Source organism: Alligator mississippiensis, chromosome 2, assembly GCF_030867095.1.
Source record: "Alligator mississippiensis isolate rAllMis1 chromosome 2, rAllMis1, whole genome shotgun sequence".
NCBI classification, from domain to species: domain Eukaryota; kingdom Metazoa; phylum Chordata; order Crocodylia; family Alligatoridae; genus Alligator; species Alligator mississippiensis.
Genome location: NC_081825.1, coordinates 304235287 through 304258865, shown reverse-complemented (window position 1 = coordinate 304258865; position 23579 = coordinate 304235287). Strand labels below are relative to the sequence as shown.

The 23579-nt window shown below is 50.3% G+C and overlaps 2 protein-coding genes across 3 annotated transcripts in view; one reads left to right on the top strand and one right to left on the bottom strand.

Moving 5' to 3' along the window:
• NEMF (nuclear export mediator factor) overlaps positions 1–4177 on the top strand; it is a 31181-nt gene extending 27004 nt beyond the window's left edge. For both annotated transcript variants that reach the window (XM_059723432.1, XM_014601318.3), the window contains 4 exons: positions 211–317; positions 409–452; positions 555–634; positions 3836–4177. In XM_059723432.1, the coding sequence (XP_059579415.1) occupies positions 211–317; positions 409–452; positions 555–634; positions 3836–3913 (309 nt within the window). In that variant the 3' untranslated portion in view covers positions 3914–4177. The remainder of the gene's footprint in view (positions 1–210; positions 318–408; positions 453–554; positions 635–3835) is intronic.
• A 533-nt stretch (positions 4178–4710) lies between these two features.
• On the bottom strand, positions 4711–22961 carry KLHDC2 (kelch domain containing 2). The gene is made up of 14 exons (XM_059723433.1): positions 22865–22961; positions 22019–22490; positions 20384–20463; positions 19156–19273; positions 17719–17834; positions 16304–16385; positions 16074–16157; positions 13571–13651; positions 13430–13488; positions 12817–12926; positions 11522–11594; positions 6770–6857; positions 6154–6206; positions 4711–5844 (listed from the first exon to the last, which is right to left on the bottom strand). The coding sequence occupies exons 2-14, from the start codon at positions 22172–22174 to the stop codon at positions 5721–5723; spliced, it is 1224 nt and encodes a 407-aa protein (XP_059579416.1). The 5' UTR covers positions 22175–22490; positions 22865–22961; the 3' UTR covers positions 4711–5720.
• Positions 22962–23579: the final 618 nt, after the last annotated feature.

Below are 23579 nucleotides of genomic sequence, written 5' to 3'. Positions count from 1 at the left end.
CTGAAACTGAAATTTATTTTACCTTGTGCCTTCAGATACCTTGTTGAAAAGTCAGGGCTGTCTGTCCAAAAGCCTGTTCTATGCTGAATATATTTCAGTGAAGTAAGTGGCAGAGCTAACAGTGCATCTCAGTTTTCTCTTTGACAGTTTTCTCTTTGGCTTGGAGGGTGTTGTGGTTTTACAGCAGGGACTCTGTGTTTGCTCTTCCAGGAAGGAGAGACTTTGCTGGATTCTTTAACAGGCCAGCCTTACCTTGACGACGTACTCCTCTTCGCCATACCAATATGCGCGCCGTACACCACCATGACAAACTATAAGTGAGTTGCAGCAATCTGTCTGGAAAAAATCTTTGGCAATTTTCTAAAGCATTTTGAGCTAATTATATAATTTTTTTTTTTCTTTTGAAAGATATAAAGTGAAGCTTACACCGGGCACCCAGAAGAAAGGAAAAGGTACTTGCTGTGTAGAGCACTATGATCTTTTTTAACCTATTTGTTTAGGAAGGTATTTTCAGATACCATCTTAAATCTTTTTTTTTCCTTTACTCTTTCCAGCTGCTAAGACTGCCTTGCATAACTTCATGCATTCCAAAGAAGTGACTGCAAGAGAGAAAGATTTATTTCGCAGTGTAAAGGTAAATAACTCTCTGGCTTGTACAAAGCGTATTGCAGCTAGAATGAAGAGGAGTGCCGGTCGGTTCTGATCGGAGACACTTCTCAGAAGAAAGTGTTTTCTGTTTTATTTTTGCATTCATCAGAAGGCGCAAAAATATATAGATTTTAAAGACCAACCTTTGCTGACCCATGGGTGACACAAGTGAGCCCAGTGCTGCAGACATCATAACTTGCTTCCCCTGTCAACCTTTTTTAATTTCCTGAAGTTTTAGGGTTTGTGATCACCATGTTGTCAGCAGCCCTGGGTTCTGGATTGTCGATCTAGTTTGACCTGCATGTCACAGGACTTTAATTTCACCTGGGTACCCAGCATGGAGCTGAACAACTGCTCACTTGATTAGAAAGGACTTCAGCTATTAGTTCCTGATGCATTTTCATTGCTAGTTTAAAGAGCCTTTTACTACTTTCTGTTTCTTCCTTGTGAAGGTACTTGCATGTAATTAAATCAGTTCTAAGTTTAGACAGATTGGGTCTCATAGTTTTATAGTTTCATAGTAGCTAGGTTCAGGAGGGACCTGAACAGATCATCTAGCCTGACCCCCTGCCACAGGCAGGAATGAATGCTGGGTTCACAAGACCCCAGACAGGTGATCGTCCAACCTTCTCTTGAATTTGCCCAAGGTAGGGGCGAGGACCACGTCACTGGGAAGTTGGTTCCAGATTTTGGCCACCCTAACTGTAAAATATTGCCTTCTGATCTCCAACTTAAACCTATTCTCCATCAGCTTATGACCATTGCTTCTCGTCACCCCAGGTGGTGCTGGGCAGAAAACGGCTCTGCCTATTTGCTGTTGATCTCCCCTGATGAGTGTGTAGACAGCCACCAGGTCCCCCTCAGCCTTCACTTGCTGAGACTGAACAGATTCAGGTCCCTCAGTCTCTGCTTGTAGGGCCTGCCCTGCTGCCCTCTCACCAAGTGAGTGGCCTCCTCTGAACCCCCTCCAGGCTGGCCACATCCCTCTTGAAGTGCAGCGCCCAGTACTGAATGCAGTACTCTAACTGCGGCCTGACCAAAGTCGCATAGAGGGGGAGGATCACCTCTCTGGACCGACTTGAGATGCACCTTTGGATGCATGACAAGGTACGGCTGGCCTTGCTGGCTGTGGTCTGGCATTGGCGGCTCACGTTCATCTTGGAGTCAATAATGACTCCGAGATCCCTTCCCGCCTCTGTGCTTTCAAGAAGGGAACTCCCCAGCCTGTACGTATGCTGTGGATTCCTTCTCCCAAGGTGCAGCACCCTGCATTTGTCTGTGTTGAACCCCATCCTATTCTCATCCGCCCACTTCTGTAGTCTGTCTCAATCTAGTTGCAGCCTCTCTCTCCCTTCAAGTGTGTCCACCTCACCCCACATCTTAGTGTCATCAGCAAACTTGGACAGCGTGCTTTCCACCCCCTTGTCCAAGTCGCTGATGAAGATGTTAAACAGAGCAGGCCCGAGGACCGAGCCCTGGGGGACCCCACTGCTCACATCTCACCAGGTTGAGTACAACCCGTCCACCACTGCACTCTGGGTGCACCCCATCAGCCAGGTTTTTACCCATCCAGCTGTGCAGGCATCACATCAATGCCACAGTCGCTTAATTTATTGAGAGGATGGGGTGAGAGACAGTGTCAAAGGCCTTCTTGAAGTCTAGAAAGACTACATCCACAGCAACACCATCATCCAGGGATTTAGTTACTTGGTCGTAAAGGGCAATCAGGTTGGTCAGGCAGGATCTGCCTTTGATGAACCCATGCTGATTGCCCCTGAGCATGATCTCCCCTGCCGGCCCCCCACTGATGTGCTCCTGGATGATTCTCTCCAAGATCTTCCTGAGCACCGAGGTGAGGCTTACAGGCCTATAGTTACGTGGGTCCTCCTTCCTCCCTTCCTTGAAAATCGGGACCACATTAGCCAGTTTCCAATCCCCCGGCACCTGGCCAGATGACCATGAACGCTCATACAGCCGGGCCAAGGGCTCCGCAATGACCCCTGCCAGCTCCCTCAACACCCTTGGGTGGAGAGCATGTAGACCTGCAGATTTAAAAATGTCCAGCCCTTCCAGAAGATCCCCAACTACATCTGTGCTGACTGAAGGCCTAACAGAGCTATCCCCAAGATTGTCCCTACCTCTGGTAGGTGGGATGTCCTGGTCCCTGTTCAAGAAAACGGAGGCAAAGAAACTGTTAAAAATATCAGTTTTCTTGTCTGGCGTGGCCACAAGATTACCGTTTGTGTCTTGCAGGGGCCCTACATTGCCTGGTTCACCAGCCTTAGTCCTTTTTTGTGGCTTTCCTTTGCGCAGTCTCCATTTTAAAATGTGTGCCGTACTGTGGCACCTTAGAGTGACAGAAAATGATCTCCGAACCACTACTCCTGTTACATATCTAAGGGTCCCATCGTCCTGTCAGGCATGCCAGGAGTTCATTATGTGCCCCTTAAACCCTCCTGGGAGCTGCTGCTTTCCCAGGATGTTCTGTAGGTATGGCTTGCTGTCTTTGTTCCTTGGTGTGTGATCTATTAGATTTATATCCTGTCCTATCCAAAAGGCTCGGCAGTTCTTGCATTTTTTTGCACGGGCCCTGCTCTGCAGGATTGCTGCAGTCCTCATTTCTCATCTGCAGATTTTAAGCTGTGATATCTCAAGGTCAGTTTTGAAGAGCGTCAGGCCTAAAATTGATCCTGATAATATCACGTTAAATAGAACTCTCTGATGGTGTCTCATCACCAAGCACTTTAAGTGCATTAATGAGAACTACTGAATCTGCCAGGGTGTTCTGGCGATCCATTGCTTTCATCAGTGGGAGCTGCAGTCCTTTCGTGGGTTCGTGATCCTCTTAACGCAGAGGGGACCGACTTTTTTGGCAGTCGTAGCAAACCCTCCCCAAGCATCACTTGGATGCCCTTCTTCTGGCCAGTCTGCTGCTGGTACTGCCTGTTCCCTCCCCCGGGTCCCGGGGGCACTGCAGGTTGGCCACGCCACTCGAATGAGTTAGGAGGCTTTAGAGTTGTACGCTGTGAGCTGTCTGGCGCAGCCTCACCCTCGCTGCAAAGTGCCACTGCTATTGCTGATAGTTGTGTAACCTCATTTGCAGCAACTATTCCAAAAAGGGAAGAGGAAGCTGGTGAGCAGAACTCTTTACACTGTATGTGATCTTAATTCTTGCTTTGTTTTATAGGACACTGACTTATCGAGAAATATTCCTGGTAAAGTGAAAGTATCTGCACCTAATCTCCTGAGTAAGAAGAAAAAATGATTGCTGATATCTATGTAATCAACAGTAAGCAAGTTCCTGGAGCTGCCTGTAGAAGAGGGTAATGCCACACCTGCTATCTGGGCTTCTTCCAGCCTCCTGATCGACTAAGTTAACTGTTTAAAAGAATATAATCGACTTGACTAACCTGGTCAACAGGCAGAGATGGACTAAGGCAAAATCTGACTTGTGCCTAGACATATTTATAAGGACTTGGTACATGGGGTTCAAGTGTACAAGTAAATTAGTATTGGCCTCTGCTCAGAGGAGACTGGTTTCATGTGGTTCCTTGTTCTGTCCTTGCAGGACTTCAGTACAGCTGGCAGGATAGTTTGTCTCCACGCTTCTGGGCAGAGGCATGGCAGGCTGTTCAGTGACCCTCTATGTGCAGAAGGGGACACACTGTTTCCCAGCTTATTAGAAATAATGTGTTGTGGCCTGTGGTAACTTTGTGAATGACAAGTAACGAGTCATTAAGGGCCAGAGGTGGGTGGCAAAACAGCCATTTCAGTCTGGTTTCTAAGCAGCTTGCTCCAGGCAAGTGGTACAGACTGGGGGTCCCCACCCACACGGGTAGGACTGGATGCTGGATGGTATAAACACTGCCCTGGCCCTGAGGCTTGGAGGCATTTTACTCTGCTTAGCACTCCTGTGTGATTTCTGAACTGTAGCCACCAGGGTCGTTTGAAAGCAGTTGTGCTATGTGGAGTGCTGTGTGGATCCAAATCAAACCTGTCCTGCAATTCTGCTACAATGAAAAGAACTGACACAGGAAGTAGAGTGCTGAAAGTGACTTGCTCTCATTTTTAAAGCCCTTTATTTGTATTGGTTTCAAGGATTTAACTGCGATCTCCCATCAGTAGTGGCTGAGCTGGAGCCCATGGAGACTGAGCATGAGTAAGGCAGATGCAGACAGTTCTTGGCATGGATTAGACAGCAGCCCACACCAAGTAAAGTTTTCCAGTTAAGCGGAGCAGAGCGGGCACATTTGAGCTGGTTCCACAAGACGCGTGGGGCTCAGAAGCAAGGATGTTAGGCAAAGCTACCTCCAGGCAGAGCTGACCATCCTCAGCCAAGGGCGCTAAGTACCTCAGGAGCCTCCACTGCTGCCTAACAGTGGAGGCTTAATAAGTGAAGCTCCTGAGAGGCGAAAGGCAAAGGAGGCGCGAGCCACATTTCACCACAGAGGCTCTAAAACGCTAGAAAACAAGTCAGAAGCAAACGCAGGAGAAGCAGTCACAACAACAGGAGTTTCCCAGTGGAGAAGCTATTCCCAGAACAAAGAAACTCAAGGTTTTCTATCACTATACACTTATAGATTGTTTTTGTTTTCTAACATTTAAATACTAGCACAGGCCATTCAGGGAATCTATCCTCAGATTACTGTACTTACTGATCACTACTAGCATAATGCTGTGTCTTGCCCCGTTTAGTGAGTACTGTCGATCCTCAAACTATTGTCTTACCTACTCTACCTCTTGGCACTGGAGAGCTGACCCCCTCCGAAACAGGTTTCTTACAGTCACTTAATGAAAGGGTGGCAGTAAGTTGAGCAGACCCGCTACTGGTTAAGCACTGGATACATCTCCACTTGCATTAAATACATTTATTGCAAACATCTTTACACAAAAATAGGTTCTCTCTAGGCCATTCACATGCACCTTAAAGCCGAGAAGCTACTACCTACAACAATGCCGATTTGTAATCTATACAAGTTTCACGCCTGCCACACTTAGTTGGTAAAATTAATACATCTTTTAGAAACGCTCATCCATGCACTTCTTGTTCGGTGTGATTGAAAGCGGGAGTCTTAGGAGCCAGACGTATTGTTACTGCCAAACCGCTGGTTGACACTATGAAGCAAGTGTTTTGGGAGGCAGTTCCAGGAGCTGGCTAACATCTCTTTAAAGCAGATAACTGCTTCTAGGCACAGCCTGGAAAAAAAGAAAAGGAGAGTCTCTTAATAGGAGCTGACCTCTTCCAATACCATAAATAGCAACAGGTCAGAAACTTCTACACGAGAGCTACTCTGCTGTTTGTTCCTTTGAAACTATTAGCTCTTAAGTGGCAGTAGCCATAATATTGGCTTTGTTACACCAGCGATTAATGGCCTTCCTTGGTAAACAAGCCAATAAAAGTTCCCCAAAGCCCCTATGCACGCCCAGGCACCAAGTCCTGAGTGCAGTGAGGGAGCAGACAGTAATACTAAAGTAAAGGCAGGGGTTCCTGTTTTTTTGTTTTACCTCACAAGAGATTTTGGTTGCAGAGAAAACACAAGAATCTCGTTGCTGTGAGCCTGGAAAGAGAGAGAGAGAGAGGTTTCTGGTTAAGTACATTTATATTGTAACATTTGGGAGCCCGAGACATGAGCTAAGCTCAGTGTGCTACAGGATGTATAGCACAGAACAGCCTCCGCGGGCCTGGCCCAGAGAGCTCACAGCACGCCGGGCACTTAAGTGCCAGCAGTCTGGTGAGCCACACGCAGGAGGGTTTTGAGGTAGGAGGAGGCAGGACATGCTTGTGTGAAAGTTTAGAAAGGCAGGCAGCGAACACTGCACCATGGGCTGGTGGAGCAGAAGTCAACCCACCAGTACAGACAGGGGAAGAGAGAGATGAAAGCAAGCAGCTTGTCTGATGCAACAGAGAAGGGGGAGCCCAAAGACAGCTCATTCCTTAAATCAGCAGCAGCTGAACAGGTTTTTTCCTTCTGAAGCTTTACTGGTCTCACTGGCAGTAGGAAAAGGTGTTTCACATCCCAGACCGGGTACGCGCTGCACTGGGGAGGGAGGGGGTGTTCCTGCCGACAGCAGTGCTAGGGTGGAAACACGACGCAGGCCAGATTCTGACAGCCAGACTTACCGCTTTGGAGTGGGCAAGCAAATTGTTGGCACAGCCACCAAACACGATCACCTCCCCTTCCTCGCTGGCACAAGCCGTGTGCCACAGCCTGCAAATGACAGGGGAGAGGCAAAAGGCAACATCAGCCATTACAGGAGAATGCTAAAGCGTAATATGCAAACATGAGGTTCCACTCAGGCTCACTTCATGAATACTTAGCGCTGCACGGGGCAGGATAGCCCTCATCTGACCGAGTGCTTGGGTGAGAAAGCGAAGCAGGGCCGAGCAGCTCAAAAACACCTCACGCAGACAGGCAGTCCTGTCGGTAGGCTCGAGAAGCTGCGCTTGGATGCCGATCTGTTTAACAGCTAGTCTGTAACTCGTTACACTACACGAGGTTTGCTGCCACAGCTTTAAGTACTTAATCCAAGTTTCCGAACCCCACAGGAAGACCAGTAGTTCAAAGCGCCGCAACATAAGATGGGTGGAAGGTTAGCTCAGCACGCCAGGGCAATATTTGCCAATCCGATCGCCAGTGACAAAGTTCTTTTCCCACTGCCTATCCTGAGCGCGGTATCCCGCAGCGCACAATCCAGGCAGACTTGGCGTCCAACACCTAGGCCAGCATTAGGGACACCTATGCCTGAGCACAGAGTCTGCTGGAGTGTGGCAATTGCCGCGCTCCGCCAGCCTCCTGCAGCTCGTGTATCAGCATCCCCACATGCTTAAAAATGGTGCTGGGGGCACTTTAGCTAAAGCTTGTCGAACGAGCTGTAGTTCAAGCACCCCCGCCACCATTTTTAAGTGTGGAGATGCTGACACACAAGACGTGGAAGTATTTCAATGAGAGTGGCTCTCAGGGTCACCACCCCTCCCCACACCATCCCCAGAGCACGTGTAGAAGTGCTCTGGGTGCCTCAGCCCGCTTCCTGCGACATGCCGCTTTGTCTATCCCAGTATCCGAGAGTGGTTGGCTTAAGCCCAGTAGCACTCAAAACTGTGGTCCCTTCCAAAACATTTCAGCAAGGCGTTAGTGCCTGGTACAGATCATGCTGATGAGGGGGGCTGGCTTTGAGGCTTTTTAGAGACTGGCCAGGTTAGAGCTGGAGTCCTCTGGGTGATCCCATGGCCAGCGACAGTCCAGGGTCCTCAGCACCCCGGGCTGGCAGAACCAGCAGGGTGGCTGATCGCTGACAAAAACACCAGTGGGACTCTAAGGAGGCCTAGGGCGTAGCTTAGGGATGAGGGTAAGAAGCTTCCCTTGCCTTGTTTTTCCGTTTCCAAACTTGGGGGCAGTTTCATAGATTTCATAGACATTCGGGCTGGAAGGGACCTCAGAAGATCATCGAGTCCAGCCTCCTGCCCAAAGGAAGGGCAGGACGTCAGCTGGGGTCATAGGATCCCAGCAAGATAAGCATCTAGTTTCATCTTGAAGGTGTTCAATGAAGGCGCTTGAACAACCTCCGGCGGCAGGCTGTTCCAGACCTTGGGGGCTCGGACAGTAAAGAAATTCTTCCTTATGTCCAGCCTGAAACGGTCTTGTAGTAGTTTGTGACCATTCGACCTCGTCATCCCTTGGGGCGCTCTGGTGAACAAGCGTTCCCCTAGATACTGGTGGTCACCCCTGATAAACTTGTAGGTGGCCATCAGATCACCCCTGAGCCTGCGCTTTTCCAGGCTAAAGAGCCCCAGGGCTCTCAGCCTGCCATTGTAGGGTCTGCTTCCCTGCCCTCTGACCATGCGCGTGGCTCTTCTCTGGACTCTCTCAAGCTTCTCCACATCCTTTTTGAATTGTGGAGCCCAAAACTGGACGCAGTACTCCAGCTGCGGCCTCACTAAGGCCGAGTACAGGGGGAGAATGACGTCCTGGGATTTGCTTGAGAAGCATCTATGGATGCAAGCCAGCGTTTTGGTCGCTTTACTAGCCGCAGCATCACATTGCAGGCTCATGTTCATCTTGTGGTCAATGATGACCCCCAAGTCTCTTTCTTCCATAGCGCTAACCAACATAGCACTGCCGAGCCTATAAGGATGCTGCAGGTTTTTCTTCCCAAGGTGGAGAACCTTGCATTTATCGGCGTTGAACTCCATCAGATTCTCATCCGCCCACTTGCTGAGCCTGTCCAGGTCAGCCTGGATCACCTTTCTGTCCTTAGGTGTGGATGCTTTGTCCCAAAGTTTGGTGTCATCGGCGAACTTGGCCAGTCCGCTTCTGACTCCAGTGTCCACATCGTTAATGAAGATGTTGAACAGTATGGGTCCAAGGACAGAGCCTTGGGGGACCCCACTGGTCACAGGGCACCACGATGAGTGACTTCCATCAATTACTACCCTCTGGGTCTGACCCCGGAGCCAATTTTCCAGCCAGTGGATCGTGGGGGACCCAAGGTGACAATTGGCCAGTTTCTCCAAGAGACGATCATGGGACACCAGATCGAAGGCTTTTTTGAAGTCAAGATATATGACATCAATCTCATCTCCCTTGTCCAGGTGAGAGGTCACCTGGTCGTAGAAGGAAATGAGATTGGTCAAGCAAGACCTACCCGCAACAAACCCGTGCTGGCTATCCCTTAAGATGTTGGTGTCGGCCAGTCCATTAAGGATGGCCTCTTTAATAAACTTTTCTAAGATCTTCCCCGGGGTAGAAGTCAGGCTGATGGGCCTATAGTTAGCCGGATCCACTTTCCTCCCTTTCTTGAAGATAGGCACCACATTGGCCTTCTTCCAGTCTTCGGGCACTACACCAGAGCGCCAAGAGTTTTCAAAGATCTGCGCTAGAGGCTGGGCTATGATGCTCGCCAGCTCCTTGAGTACCCTGGGGTGAAGATTGTCAGGGCCGGCTGACTTGAAGGTATCCAGCTTCTCAAGATGTTCCTTCACAAAGTCAGCATTAATGGAGGGCAGGGGATCACCCTCACCCGGACTTCCCGGCCCTGTAGCGGGCATGGGCGTCCCATGGAGCTGATGAAAGGCTGACGCAAAGTACCTATTTAATAGGTTGGCTTTTTCCTGGGCGTCAGTTGCCCCATCTGGTTCAGCAGGGGTCCAACGTTGCCCCTGCTTTTCCTCCAGCTCCCCACATATCTGAAAAAGGACTTTTTATTGTCCTTGATGCTCAAAGCTAGCTGGAGTTCAGTTGCAGCCTTGGCTTTCCTGGTCAGCTCCCTACAGGACCAGACCAGTGCAGAATAATCCCCCTTGGAGGTGACTCCCATCCTCCATCCTTTGTAGGCCTTTCTTTTTAGCCTCAGGAGGTCTGCTAGGTCCCTGGAGAGCCAGGGGGGCTGCTGTGCCCTCTTGCTGCCTTTCCTCCGAGATGGAATAGACTTAGTTTGGGCATTGAGGATCGCTCCCTTGAGGAGCAACCACTCTTCTTGAACTCCCCTCTCCCTGCGGTCACAGTCCCTTAGGGCCTCACTGACAAGCCTCCTGAGCTTGTCAAAGTCGGCTTTCCTGAAGTCAAGGACTTGCGTGTTGCTGACTGACTTGCCAGCTTTTCGGCGGATGGTGAAGGTGATCAGCTCGTGGTCGCTGTCACCCAGCTTCCCATCGATCACTAGGTTGCCGACTAGGTCATCCCCAGTAGCCAGTACCAGGTCGAGCAGCACTTTGCCTCTCGTTGGCCCATAGACTTCTTGAGTCAGGTAGAGGTCAGCCACGCACGAGAGGAAGCTCTGCGACCGCTCAGATTTCCTCCCACGAGATGTCTGGGTAATTGAAGTCACCCATGACAACCATGGTCCTGGAGCAAGCTGCCTCAGCCAGTTCCTGGGCAAACTCCTGGTCTAGCTCAGGACTTTGGGTGGGAGGTCTGTAATAGACTCCCACCATTGTGTCCCCTGTGCCGTGTTCCCCACGGATTTTAACCCAGAGGGTCTCCAGCCGTCCACCCTGGTCGCCAATATCGGCTTGCAGAGACGCGTAGCTTTCCTTAACATAGAGAGCTACACCCCCGCCCCTTCTCTCTACATGATCCCTTCTGCACAGGGTATAGCCATCTATCCCTGTGGTCCAGTCATGGGTGGAGTCCCACCAGGTCTCCGTGATCCCTATGACATCGTAATCGTTTGCAGTGAGCAGGAGGATGAGTTCCTCCTGCTTATTCCCCAGGCTCCTGGCATTAGTGTACAGGCAGGCAAGTGCCCCCTGGGGGGCTCCTTCCTTGCCCACAGATTTTACCAGGGCTGGGGCCGGGGTGGGCTCCCTTGAGTGCCGTGATCCGCTGGCTTTGCAAGGATTGCTCAGCGGGCCAGCAGTGGCGGTAGTGCCCCCGTCCCCCAGCGGGCTTAGTTTAAAGCCCGGTGGAGCAGGTCAGCCAGTCTGGCTGAGAAGAGCCTCCTCCCCCAGGGGAGAGAGGTGGAGACCATCTCTTCCCAGCAGCTCGCTGCCTCTCTCGCCAAAGAGCGGGCTGTGGTCATGAAAGCCAAAGCCTTCCTGACGACACCAGCGCCGCAGTCTTTGGTTGACCACATAGATCCTCCCGTCCCTTCCTGCGTAAATTCTTACTGGCAGCCTGTGGAAATACAGGCATCTAAGCGAGAGGTACTGACTGCTCATGAATCACCAGAATCCTCTCAACAGACATTCAGGTCCGCCTCTGGCAGCAGCGACACGCTTCCTTCGGAAAGCTGCTGCTCATCTGATGCATCATGTCTGAAAACGGGGCTGCTGGGATACACGTGGGACTCAGGGCTCTCTCTGTACTAATGCCAGGCTGCCTCACTGGTCTGTGCAACTCAAGACAACGACAAGCCCCCACACGCAACCCCTTACCTTGGTTTTTCTGAATAGTTATGCTCAAACTGTATCCACTCATTCTTGCTGATACAATAAATCCAAGCGTCACCTGAGAACAAAAAGACACAACACCAAAGGTGTCACCACTGCCAAACTGAGCATAGATTTTGGCATGTCGTCAGCATCCAACCTGACAAACTGCAGACTCCCTGCCGGCTGCGTGAAAGCTCGTCCTTGGTAATGGCTGATGTTTACCAGGGCACGGGGGGAACCTGCGCTCCCTTGTTGACAGTAAATTTTACTATGATTGTTACCCTCTAAATAGCACCTGCTCTTACAACCAGTAATTGATGTTGCTCCGCAGGGTGGTCAGCTCCCACTGCAAGGAGATGCAACAAGCATAATCCAGCCAGCTTTAGCACCGTTAGCCAGGCTGGCCAGCAGAAGGAATGGCCAACCGGAGGGCCTAATACGCACATGGATGCGCTTTTAGTCCAATCACCAGCCCCCTCACATCCAGCTGAACTATGCGTTTACTAACCAGCTAGGTACCAAGCAGATGAGGTGTGGTGCCTAAACTGTATTTATGGAGTAAAAACAGTTTATCTTATTTCTCTTACCCTGCCTAGAGCTGAGCTAGCCAGCAGGTACAGCCAGTCACTGCTCTGAGCCTCCCCCGTTCTCAGCTATTCCAGACCTCCCCAATTCCTCCCAGGAGCTGGTTCCACTGTGCAGATTCAGTCCACTCCCAAACAGGCTCGCATACCACCCCTGGGGCGGTTTACCCCTTACAGCCTGCCCAACAAAGCCTACAGTAACACAGAGTGTTATTCCATACTGTCAGCAAACTGGTTCTAGTAAGGGAAGGTCTCATGTCTCAGCCTGCATTACCTGCTTCGGAAGGATTTTAAAATTGGCCTGGGACATTTACCAGATCTTCATCACCTAAGGCAAGAGCCCAAATAGAAACTGAGCACGATGTGCAACTTGATTTGAAAGTTTAATTCACAGGCCCGAGGAGGGACCTGCTGAGCTTGATGGTGGTAGGTGAAGAGCTCACAGGCTCTACACGCTGTGTAGTCAACAGCTGGGACTCAGGACAGCAGAGTTTGATTCCTGCTTCTTCCACTGTCTGCTGGATAACTTTGGGCAATTCACTTGCCTGTGCCTCCATTTCTCCCATAACTGGACTTCTGCTAATTCTCGAGGCGGAAGGCACCAGGCGATGGCCAGGTATTACGCTGCTGGCAGAGAGTCTGCAGCTGAACCAGAGTTTATACATGCAACTGCTCAGACTGAGACAAAAAAAGTAGTTTCCTGGAGCTACTTACTCAGTGGCTGCTTATCGGTGGTAAATCCTCCGAAGAGAAAGAGGTGATCTGATGAGATTGGCGTTAAAGAATGCCAGGATCGGCCTACTGGGCAAATGCCTTGTGTAATGCTGCATTCAAACAAAAGCACTGCACATTAACGGCTAGCTACAATGAAAAACAGCCCCTCCCCCCCCTTTTTTTTAATTTTTCAGATATTTAATCATCCGCGTGGTTTAGTGCTGTGAAGTACTGTGATCAACTACTAGCAACAGCTTCAAAGTTCTTGTTTAGGGTGCACAGCTCAGTTTTTAGATGTCAGGTCAGACTTTCTAGAAGAAATCCTTGAAGATATCAAACTAAATCAATGAGGATAGTCTCCTAATGGCAACTGGTGAGGAGCTGGCAGCAAGAAAGTATTTTGTTTATTCAGATAATTTAAAAAAGAAAGAGATTAAGTAAAGAAACAAGGTAACGGAGCATAGCCAAGTTTGGATCCGTCTCTGGAAGCAAAGCATAAAGGATCGTAAATGCTCTGAATTTCTATTAGAGTCACTTTTCCAGTGAAAAAGCACGGGTGCTTATTCAGTTGCATGCCAGCTTAGAGAGCCAGTTGGAAAGTTTTGATACCTACGTTTCATTCCATTCCCAGGTGTCCAAGTTAAGGTAATAAAGGTCATTCATTCTAGAGTCCTAAAACAAAAAAGAAGAATCAATTGAAGCACTCAATTTGGGGATTCAGAAGCAAAAGCTGTAAGATTGTGCTCACACTTACTCGGTATCTGCCTCCAAATACGTAACCTCTGTTCCCAACAGTAGCACAGGCATGGGCTGCCCGAGGCGAAGGTGTTTTACCCTGTAACAGGAGAAGACAAAATGAAAAGGAAGACTTGGTTGGCAGCATTCCCCAAGCAGCAGCACAGCTCTGAGGCGTGACACCTGGTCAGAGACCTCTGATCCCTTTAGAAGGGAAATGTCATTTACATCCGAAATGTAACTGAATGCCATTTCCCACAGGCCAACCACCAGCCCGTGGGCACAGAAACGGTTGGTTAGCCCTGGTCTGCAATGGTGGGTGTGGGTATGTGAAGCTGGAAAAGAGATTAATAAGGAAAAAGAAGGGTTGCTTTTTCCTTGAAGCCTTAAGACTACTGAATAGGGTTACCATACGCCCGGGTTTTCTCTTTTTGAATCCTCCCATCTTCGTCCTGGCGGTTTTTTAAAATATCAGCTGTCTCCACTCAACTTCAAAGTTTTTCCTGGCACTTCCTGGCTTGCCCCAGCAAGGAGCTGCTTGGGGCTGGGGAGAGTGGGGCAGGGCGATTGGAAGCAGGGGGTCAGGAGCGTGGGGCACTGGCAGGGCCAGGAGCTGTAGGTCGGGGGTGAGGGGTACCAGCACGGTCTGGGGGATGAGGTGCTGTGGGCTGGCAGAGAGGGTCAGGAGCAGGGCACGTGCATATCACTGCCCCCAACGGTCGTACCACTCCTGACCCCTCCCTTAACAGGTGTCCTCTTTTCTGAAACTGGAAATATAGTAACCCTACTATTGAGTCCTGCATCAAAGCAAGATGCAGACCGTCAGGGATGTTTACTGGGAACTCTCAGACCTTGAAAGGGTGAAGTGATGAATCATCAACTAATTTATCTTGCATTTATTTCTGGGATTTTTTTTGAGATAGAGGTAAAGTGTTTTAAGCGCAATCGAAATAAGAAGCCTTCCCATTTCAAACCAGGTTTCACTTCCTTGGTATTTGTTTGCTCCTCAACTGAATGACTGCTTTAAAAAGTCCACTGTGTGAAATCACAGCTCACAGACATCTTCTTTACTCTGATCCTCATTATTGTTCTTCACTATAATTCAGCAGCAAAGTGAAATTCCCAAACTCTCCCGAGCTGTCAGCTTGTACGAATTCCACTTTGCCGACTGCCCTTCCAAGATCGCAATGCCTGCGTGGGAGGGGAAGCAAAACAGTGGAAAAAACCAAAATGAGGAGATATCACAAGGGAGCCCAAACAGACAGCAAGCGTCCCACTTCCTGGAGGAGAGGAGTTGGGATATATCTGCTACATTGCAATGAAAGCTGAATTCCACTGATGTGCTAAAAAACTGTAATTAAATTAAAAAACCCTTTGCATATGTAAGGGGAACTTTCCAGGCTCGTCCTACCAACGGCGCTTCAAAGCACCTATACAGTGCTTTTCTTCACAAGGACAAAGCCACTTACAGACTCAGAGCCTGGCAGAATCTCTGCGTGAGAGAGCAACAATCTCAGTTTCACAGACAGGAAAAGTGAGGTAGAGAAAACGAAGAGAACTTGCGCAGCCCCAGCGTTTGGTAGAGCTGGAAGCAGAATCCAGATCCCCTGACATCCAGTTTCATGCCAACCATAAGACCAGTGCCCATTCCTTGCAGTAGGCCATAGCAACACTGCACGTTCCAGGAAGTGCAACAGGAACGGCCGACACTTGTAACAGTGCAAAAGCAACAGAGCATTCAGCCTGCCTTGGCTGTGAACGAGTGCTTTAAGTCACTGCACAGCAATCCCTCCAACTCATCAAAATGGAACGCAGGAATCGGCAGACTGGCTGAGGCCCAAGATCCCTCCAGTTCAGGACCCTACAACTGAGGCAGCCAGCACCAGAGAGCTAAGCAAAGAAGTGCAAGCAGCCTCCTGCGCAAGCAGCACTGACAGGCTCGAGAAAACTGCCCTCTGACCGCTTAGGACACTGGTAGCATGCACACATGGTGTAGGGTAGGGCAAGAGGACAGGGGGCATGGGCAGCAACCGATTTCCCAGGGATTTCAAACACTTCTTAGTGGCAAACAGCCTTTGCCCATCTCTCCTTCAGCAAAACACCAGAGAAGCACCAAGCAGAGCTAGAGCTCAACTGTGCGATGGGACCCTCGGGCCAAAGCACTACAGGAAGTGGAGAGGTAAGGAATAAAACAGAAGGAGCCCAGCAAGTGACTGGAATGCAATGCAGAAGTGGCACTTCAGAGCAAAGTCAGCCACTCTAAGCTGCTACTGAAGCCAGCCACTGCTAGGAGGCCCTGGATGTATCCATGGAGAGTTCTGAGTGGCAGCCACTCTCCATCTTAATTAGGATAGAAGCGCAACCAAGAAGTGTTTGGGAATACAGCCCTAGCAGTCGACAGACATTTGCATAGGAGCTGCCTCTCTTTGAAGCTAGTGGAGGCCCTGAAAATAGCAGGACAAAAACCAGTTCTGCTGCACAGCTGCTATTTCATGTCAGATTTCCTTTTTAAAAACACTTACTGTGGTTATCGGTTGGCTCCAAGTGAACGTTTCAGTGTCCAGAACGTGTACATGGTCGTTCCAGCCTCTGGGATGACCCGAATTCTTAGAAAAATTGATATTGAGACAACATTACATTTTGAGAGAACACTTCTCCCTTGTCTTCTGTTTGTGAAGTGCACAAGCAGAAGACAAGTTTTCAGCATGTTAAATAGGCGGGCGGGGGGGGTGGGGGGGTGGCAGGTACTCACCCAAAAGGAAGTTTCATCGAATTCAAAAGTTCCTCGTTGCTTCTCCTCAGGAAAGTAGCCATAACCTCCAAAAAATATTAGCCTATTTAACAGAAATTGAACACATATTAGCTGGCAGTCCTGGGCTGTAATCTCATGCACTACAAGTCAGTGCTCAGGAACGGCAGTAAGTGAACAAAATACAAGGAAACCCAGCAGGCTCCCAAGGTTTTATTCAGGCAGCAAGTGATCTATGTGCTGGGGGCTCCCGTCGCTGCCTGTACGTCATCAGCCACACTCCAAGCCCTGAACCTGCTTCCCAAGAACTGCGGCCTGAGCTTGTAAGTTCTGCTCAGGTTCTAGGTGTGAAGCCACCTGGGCTCCACCTCCCTCTCTATTCAGCCACTTTGCAGTACAGACTCAAATCATGGGGGGTCACACATGTACCTCTCCCCTGACATCACTACTGCTCCCATTCTTTCCTCACAACTCTGTCCCTCCCCTCCCCGGGAGCAGAATGGCACTGGTATCACTTTGCTCACCATTTAGTCCACCGCTTCCTTCACAGACTGCTCTGTGCTGCCAGACTAATCCCTGCTCTGTGAAGCCAAGAACGTCTTCCTAGCACACAGCTCCCCAGTCACAGGAGTACATGCAGTCTTGGGGGACCACCTGGAGGGAATGCTCAAAGACCCACCATTTCAGTGGCAGCAATGCAAACACACATCACTGCAACACCGTCCTGAATTAGTTCGCTTAATTTGGCATTCACTGGACTAGGAAGCAGAACCAGGAGCACGCCAAGCACCTTGACACGAAGGGGACACCCCATCCTGAAGTTCAGCAACACATCTGCTTTGTGCCTGTGTTACACCAGGCTTAGCAAGGCACTTGCTAGTATGCAGTCAGGCAGAAGGAAAAGCAGGTGCGGTACACCTCAGATAACACCTCCGAGAGGCAAGAGCAACAACCCACTTCGTCAGATGCAGCACCTGGTGAAGTAGGTTGTTGCCTACTAAAGCTCATGCCACTCAAATACTAAGATGCCACACTGCCCTACCTTCTGTCTGACTAGACTAAAATGACTAACCACCTGGCAACACTTTGCAATGCAGACATCATCCCATCTAGAAGGGAAGTGTTCCTTACTTTTGGAGGTGTTAAACGCTGAACACTTAAAACACTGATATGTGGACCCAATTTAGGATTTTAAGCATGTTTGTATGCCTTTTTATACACAAGTATTATATAAATATAAAATTATGTTTAAGAACACCTTAAGTTTTGTGTTTGTGTGCACACACACAGCATGCAAAGTGTATTCCCTTCACCAATTCTGGTCACACCAGATACAGGACACTGACAAGAACAACAGATAAAGGGGGGGGGACACATCCAGTCAATGAGAGAATTAGAGTTGTTTGCATAATCCTTACTTGTTTTTATAAACCCAAACTCCAAGTTTGTCCTTAGATGATGGGGGAACTCCTTGACAGTCTACTCTTACCCACTGCAACACATTGTCCTTAGCTCTTGAGTTTAACATGTAGAACTGAAAGAAAAAGAGAGACTTTGTTAACCTACACAGTGAGCTTAAATCTAAAGAGTAACCAATGTTTATTAAATGTTTGAATCCTAGATTATTATGCAACGCTACACAATTCCGTCTCCCCCCGCCAAGCTTCATGCAGTACAAGTTCAAGTACAGGGCCAAGGACACTCGGCATCTGACAGCAACCAGCCTTATCACTGCTCGTCTCCCATGACAGGACGACTGGCATTGAATTTACTCCCATCCAGAGGCTGACACAGGATGGCTGGAGGAGTGTAGAAAGCAATGGCTCTCTCCATTCTACTGCGACTTGAATCCAGTCATCGAATTTTTATGATACAGGCATCTCTCCACTTTGTGTATGATTTTATATGTAAATGAATAACTGAAACTCTAGCTTTAAATGAACTCTAAAATCTAATCTTGTCATAAACAGGAAGCAAATCATACTTCAACTCCAGCTTTAGAGTATCTTCAGATATAACCTCTGAGGTTACACTCAGTGGGCACATCTACGCTTCCACATTTACTTTGCAGTAATCAAAATTACTGCACAGTACAGGCGCACATCTACACACGCATACCTGTACTGTACAGTAAATATGGTGCCTTATGCCGACTTGAGAGTAAATTACCATTTGATACCGTCACGCAGATATCAAATTTACGCCTGATTGGTTACAGCGCGGTAATGCCCATTAAGACACCTTACTGTGCAGTGTCTGTGAACTGACTTGGGACTAACTTTAACTACTAATCAAGCTACTGAAACCAGGTCAAGGCATCCTTGATTTCCACCCCAGTAGGAGCTTAAGATTTCAGTAGACTCTGGAAACTCCAACCTTGCAAACTGCTCAGGTAGTATGACTGCAGAACACGTTTGGCTAGTACACCAGGATTATCACCGCAACTCATGCAACTATTGGATAGAGTTGACCTATTATTTCTTGTCAGCCAAAAGATTCTTTGGCAGGTGAAAAAGGACGTTGCTTGGATTACTTCAATTTGAGGACGAGACTGAGGTCAAGAAAGAGTTAATCTGCATGTTCCAAGCAAAGAAAGGCAGATGAAGATATCCTGTTGGAGAGGCTGTGGAAGACTCAGCGACCTCCTGCACACTGATGTTCACTGTGACAGAGACTCTGCTAACCCCGTCTATCTGCCCAGAAGAAACCTGTTGTAGTGTATGAGGCGGTATTTTCCTGCTTTGGATGAGTTTGTAACGAGCTCAGAACTCACCTGCCTGCATTCAGTATAAAATGGGGTTGAACGTTATTCACTGATGAAGGGTAACAATGTAATTCATCTTTGAGTTGCTGACCTTATTTGTATTGCCACGTGCATGATGTCCGCCAAATAAATACACCACTTGGTCAACACACACAGCACAACTTCCAGACATGGAAGGTGGAACATCCCCCTCTGTTTTACTTTTCTTCCTAGAAAGACAGTTTTAAAACACCTTCATACAATAAACAGAAACTGGATTAGTATTTTGTTGAGAGAAAAAGCATTTAGTCTGGCAGTCTGAGTTAAAAGCTGAGCACAGGTATGCATGAGAGGCATGCAGGACTGGTTATCAGTCATCCCTGTCTTCTTCCAATATTTGAAACATGCTAATTAGGGAATCAACCATTTATTTTACTTTATTTGGGGGAAGGAGTCCTCTGTGCCTGATGCAGAGGCCTGAAGACTCCTTCACCTCCAGGAAGAAATGGGTAAATCCTCAAGCAGAGAAGACTTTCCCTCTCCACCCAGAAAATAAATACATCTTAGTAAAAAGAAGATTTTCACTTCACCCTGCTTTCATTTCTGCTAAATGTATTCATAAAAACATACTTCTGTGCCCAGGGCTTCAAGTGGCCACAAGGACAGCAACTGCAGACAGGCGAGACAGACTACAGCCAGTCAGTGCTGCTCACTGAGGAGTCAAGGGTGCTCAACACCTTGCAGGTTGAGTTGTATTGGGAGCTCAGACAGCATCTGCTCCACCCAACAACAGACAGGCAGCTATTGCACAACTTCCAGTTTTCTGTTAATCTAGGAGGCAAGAGTCCTAGCTACAGCTGAGGAGGTACTTTGGACTTAAAATATATATATGGTTACAAAACTACAAAGAGCAGGCTATTTAAATACAAGCTTATTTCAACATTTACTGTAACACAAAATACAAATATATTGGGAGCAGAGAACCTACAAATTATATTCCTAAATATGGGGTCTCAAACATTTCAGTGATAGCCATACCTTACGGAGGGTCTTATTAAACATCTATTCTATGAGGCTCATATAATAAACCTTGTAACAATCATGGTCATTTGCTTAATTCTATTTTTCCCCACATAAGCAGTTTCACACATTTACAGTTTTGTGGTGGGTTTTGCAGCTAGAGACAAAGCATGCCTGTTCTACACCAGCAGCCAGGTCCTGGCAGATCATGAGCAACTCTTGCATGAACTGTCTCTGTGGCTTAAAGATCCAACTTGAGATTTCCACTTTTGCTCTCTTAAATTAGTGCTTGTATTTTGAAAGCTATTTATGTACTGTACCATCTTCCAGTCTCCATGTTGTAGATCCATATTTCATCTTTAGGCAGATAAAAGTCATAAAAGCCCCTCACTTGAGCATTCTGCAGGGATAAGATGACAAGGAAAAGCTACCATTAGAGAAAAGTTTGACATTTAAAACTGAGTAAGTTCAAGAGTTTTAGGTCCCCCCAAAGCCAACCTAGTTGTAGTGGTTATGGAAGAGAATAGGATGAGGGGTCAGTAAGGGTAGTGTATGCTGCAGTCCTTCGATTCCTGCTTGTTTAGCAGCCCTCAGGAAGCAGACACAAAACAAAATGATTTGAGCAGCCTCAGGACCATGCTCGCTCGAGCTGGGAATCAGGCCATCTCATAAGTGACTACAAGAGCAGGCAAGTGTTAATGGGGGAGAAAAATCACTTCCTCAGCTGTAAACAAGGCACTAGAGCAGCAGTGCTCAAGCTTCTGCTGGCACAGGCCAAAAGAGTGGCTCCAGGCTGGTGAGCGGACCAGACAGGACACTAGGAGCTGGTGCAGGCACAAAGCTACAGGTTCAGGGCCCACACCTCTTCCAGCTGACCCATATGCCTGGTTCAGGCCCAGGGCAACTTCCGTGTGCCGGTCTGGCGTGCACAGGACTCCCCATGGGTCCAGAAGTTTGGCAGCAGGGCAGCAGCAATTGCTGCTACTGTTCCCCTACAGCCAAACTGCTGAGCCCACGGGGACCCCTGAGTGCTGGATGAGATGGTCCCATGCGCTGGATCTGACCCACAGGCTGGGCTTGAGTATCAGCACTAGAGCCTTACTTCAGGACATTTGAAGGCAAATTTAACTCGCTGGAGCTTATCCTACCTCTTGCCTTCGAGTAAAAATCATGCACACACGTGATTAGCAATCTATTCAGGATATGCACGTTCTAATGCATCTAGAGCAGGGGTTGTCAACTGGGGGTACATGCACCCCGGGGTACTCGTGAAGGCCCTAGGGGGTACGCGCAGGCAGGCAGGCAGGGGTGGAGAACCACCACCCCGCACTGCCGCCACCAGGAGCAGGGGTGGGATGAGGGCAGTGGCACCCCTCTGCAAGCCGCACAGCGCCACCCAGCCGCTCGGACCTGGGGGAAGGGAGAGGGGGAAACCTGCACGCGGCGGCGGCTGCCACCACCATCCAACAACCCACACTGCTGCCGCTCCGCATCCAGCTACGCGCCACCCCCCGCCCCCCGCAAGTGGCCACCAGGAGCACACTTATTAAAAAAAAGACTGAAAATCCCTGACCTAGAGTAAAGGTGAACACGCACATCTGACTTCAGTCCGCTAGCAATACTTCCTCCTCTCCCAGACGTTATACCAGGCAAGAAAACCCAAACCAACAGAAAAACTGCTTCCTACAGAAAACCACTTGCAAACATAAAGTAAATTATTCTCTAGATTAACAAGGGCTTCACACCATTTTTAAAGCCTTAAAGATCATCTTAAAACCCTAATTAAGCGCTCGGCACGTGAAGCCTCCTTTTGACAGCTGTTACGTTACACAGTCTGGCCGCACGCAGAGAAGACCCTAACGAGCGACACCCGGGCGAGCGCACAGACGAGCTCTTTGTCAGACGGGGACATCGCGTAGATGGCAGTAAAGGAAGAGCAGCCCAGAGAGGCGTACCTTGTAGCCGCCCCAGACGTACATGCACTGTCCATCGGTCACCGCCACGTGCCCGCTGCGCTCCGCGGGGCTGTCGATCTCCAGCTGCTCGAAGCCGTCCTCGGCCGGAGCGGGGACCTCCTCGTCTGCCTGGAGCTCCTCGTTGTCGTCCGCCATGTCGACGCCGCCCTGCGCTCACGACGCGCGACACGGGACGGGACGGGGGGGTCAGGGCAGAGGCCGCGGAGCCGTTCCTGACACGGTCCTGCGACGCGCGGGTTTCAGCGGGGCGCCCCACAAGTCCCGGCTGCCATCTGTGACCCGCGTCCCTCTCCCGCGCGGGCGCTCGTGTCGGTTGACAGCAGACGATACGATACGCCGCGCGCGTGCAGCGAAACCAGGCTCAGAGCCCAGGCTCGCCCTCAGGGGTTTCTTGGGAAAAGTCCCGGTTGCTGCACCGGCATCCAGCCAGGACGCTGCCGACGCCGCGAGCCTTGCGGGGAAGAGAGAAAAAATCCCCGTAAAACCTCCCGAGCACGAGGCGCGCGAGGCGAGACGAGACGAAAACGGCCTGGAAGTGCAGCCCGGGGCGCCCCCTCGCCTGGCTCCCGCAGCCCGACCCCTGCGCGCTCCCAGCTGGCCCGGCCCGGCCCGGCCCGGCCCGCCTCACGGGGGGAGCCGGCGGCAGCTCGCGGGGCCCGCGCCGGCCGTTTTTCCTAACGTCCAACTCGCCGCGGCCGGAGCGCGCTGCCCCGTGGTGCCCGGACACCAGCCCCGCTCCATCCCGCGGCGCCCCGCCCGCCGCCACACCACACCACGCCCCGCCCGGGCTGGGGGGGGCCGGGCCGGATCCCGCCGCCTACTCACCGCCCTCCGCTCCCCTCAGCAGCCGCACGCACCCCCGCATCCGGCGCCGCGGCCCGTACTTCCGGCGTTAGCCCCACCCCCACAGCCGGCGCCGCGGTTCGTACTTCCGGCGCTGGCCCGACCCTCGCCGGGATGCGCGCGCAACCCCGCGGTGGGGCCACGCCCCCGGCAGCCCCTGGCGGCGCGGGAAGCGGGACACGTGCTGAGTCCGCCCGCGCTGCCTCGGGCACGTGGGGCGCGTTGCGGTCGCCTGGAAACAAACAGACATGACTTCCTGCGCCCGCTTTTCAGAAAACGAGGATCCCTGCACGAGATAGTGGGGCGACCGAGGGGAATCCGGGACAGACGCTGCCCCGGGGTCTTGCAGAACTTGATGTTCATATTTTGGGACCGGCCTGCCCACTGAGGAAGGGGTGGTCACACCTCACACGACCAGCGGCGCGGTTTTGCGGTGCGCTACGCATCTGGCCCTGAATGAGGAGCTGGGGTCATGGGCAGAATCCTTCCCGGGTCACCCCAAAACGCAGGTCTCCGCCACCGCGGTCCGCTGCAGCCCTGCCTGCCCCCACGCGCCGCGTTCGCATGGCAGCCCGACGATCCACCGTGTTACGTGCGCTGCCCATGACTACGGAGCTGAGTTTGGGGTGGGATGATGGGGCGAAATCCTCCTGGGCTCACCCCAAACCGCAGTCTGCAGCGCTGGGCACTCCCTGTG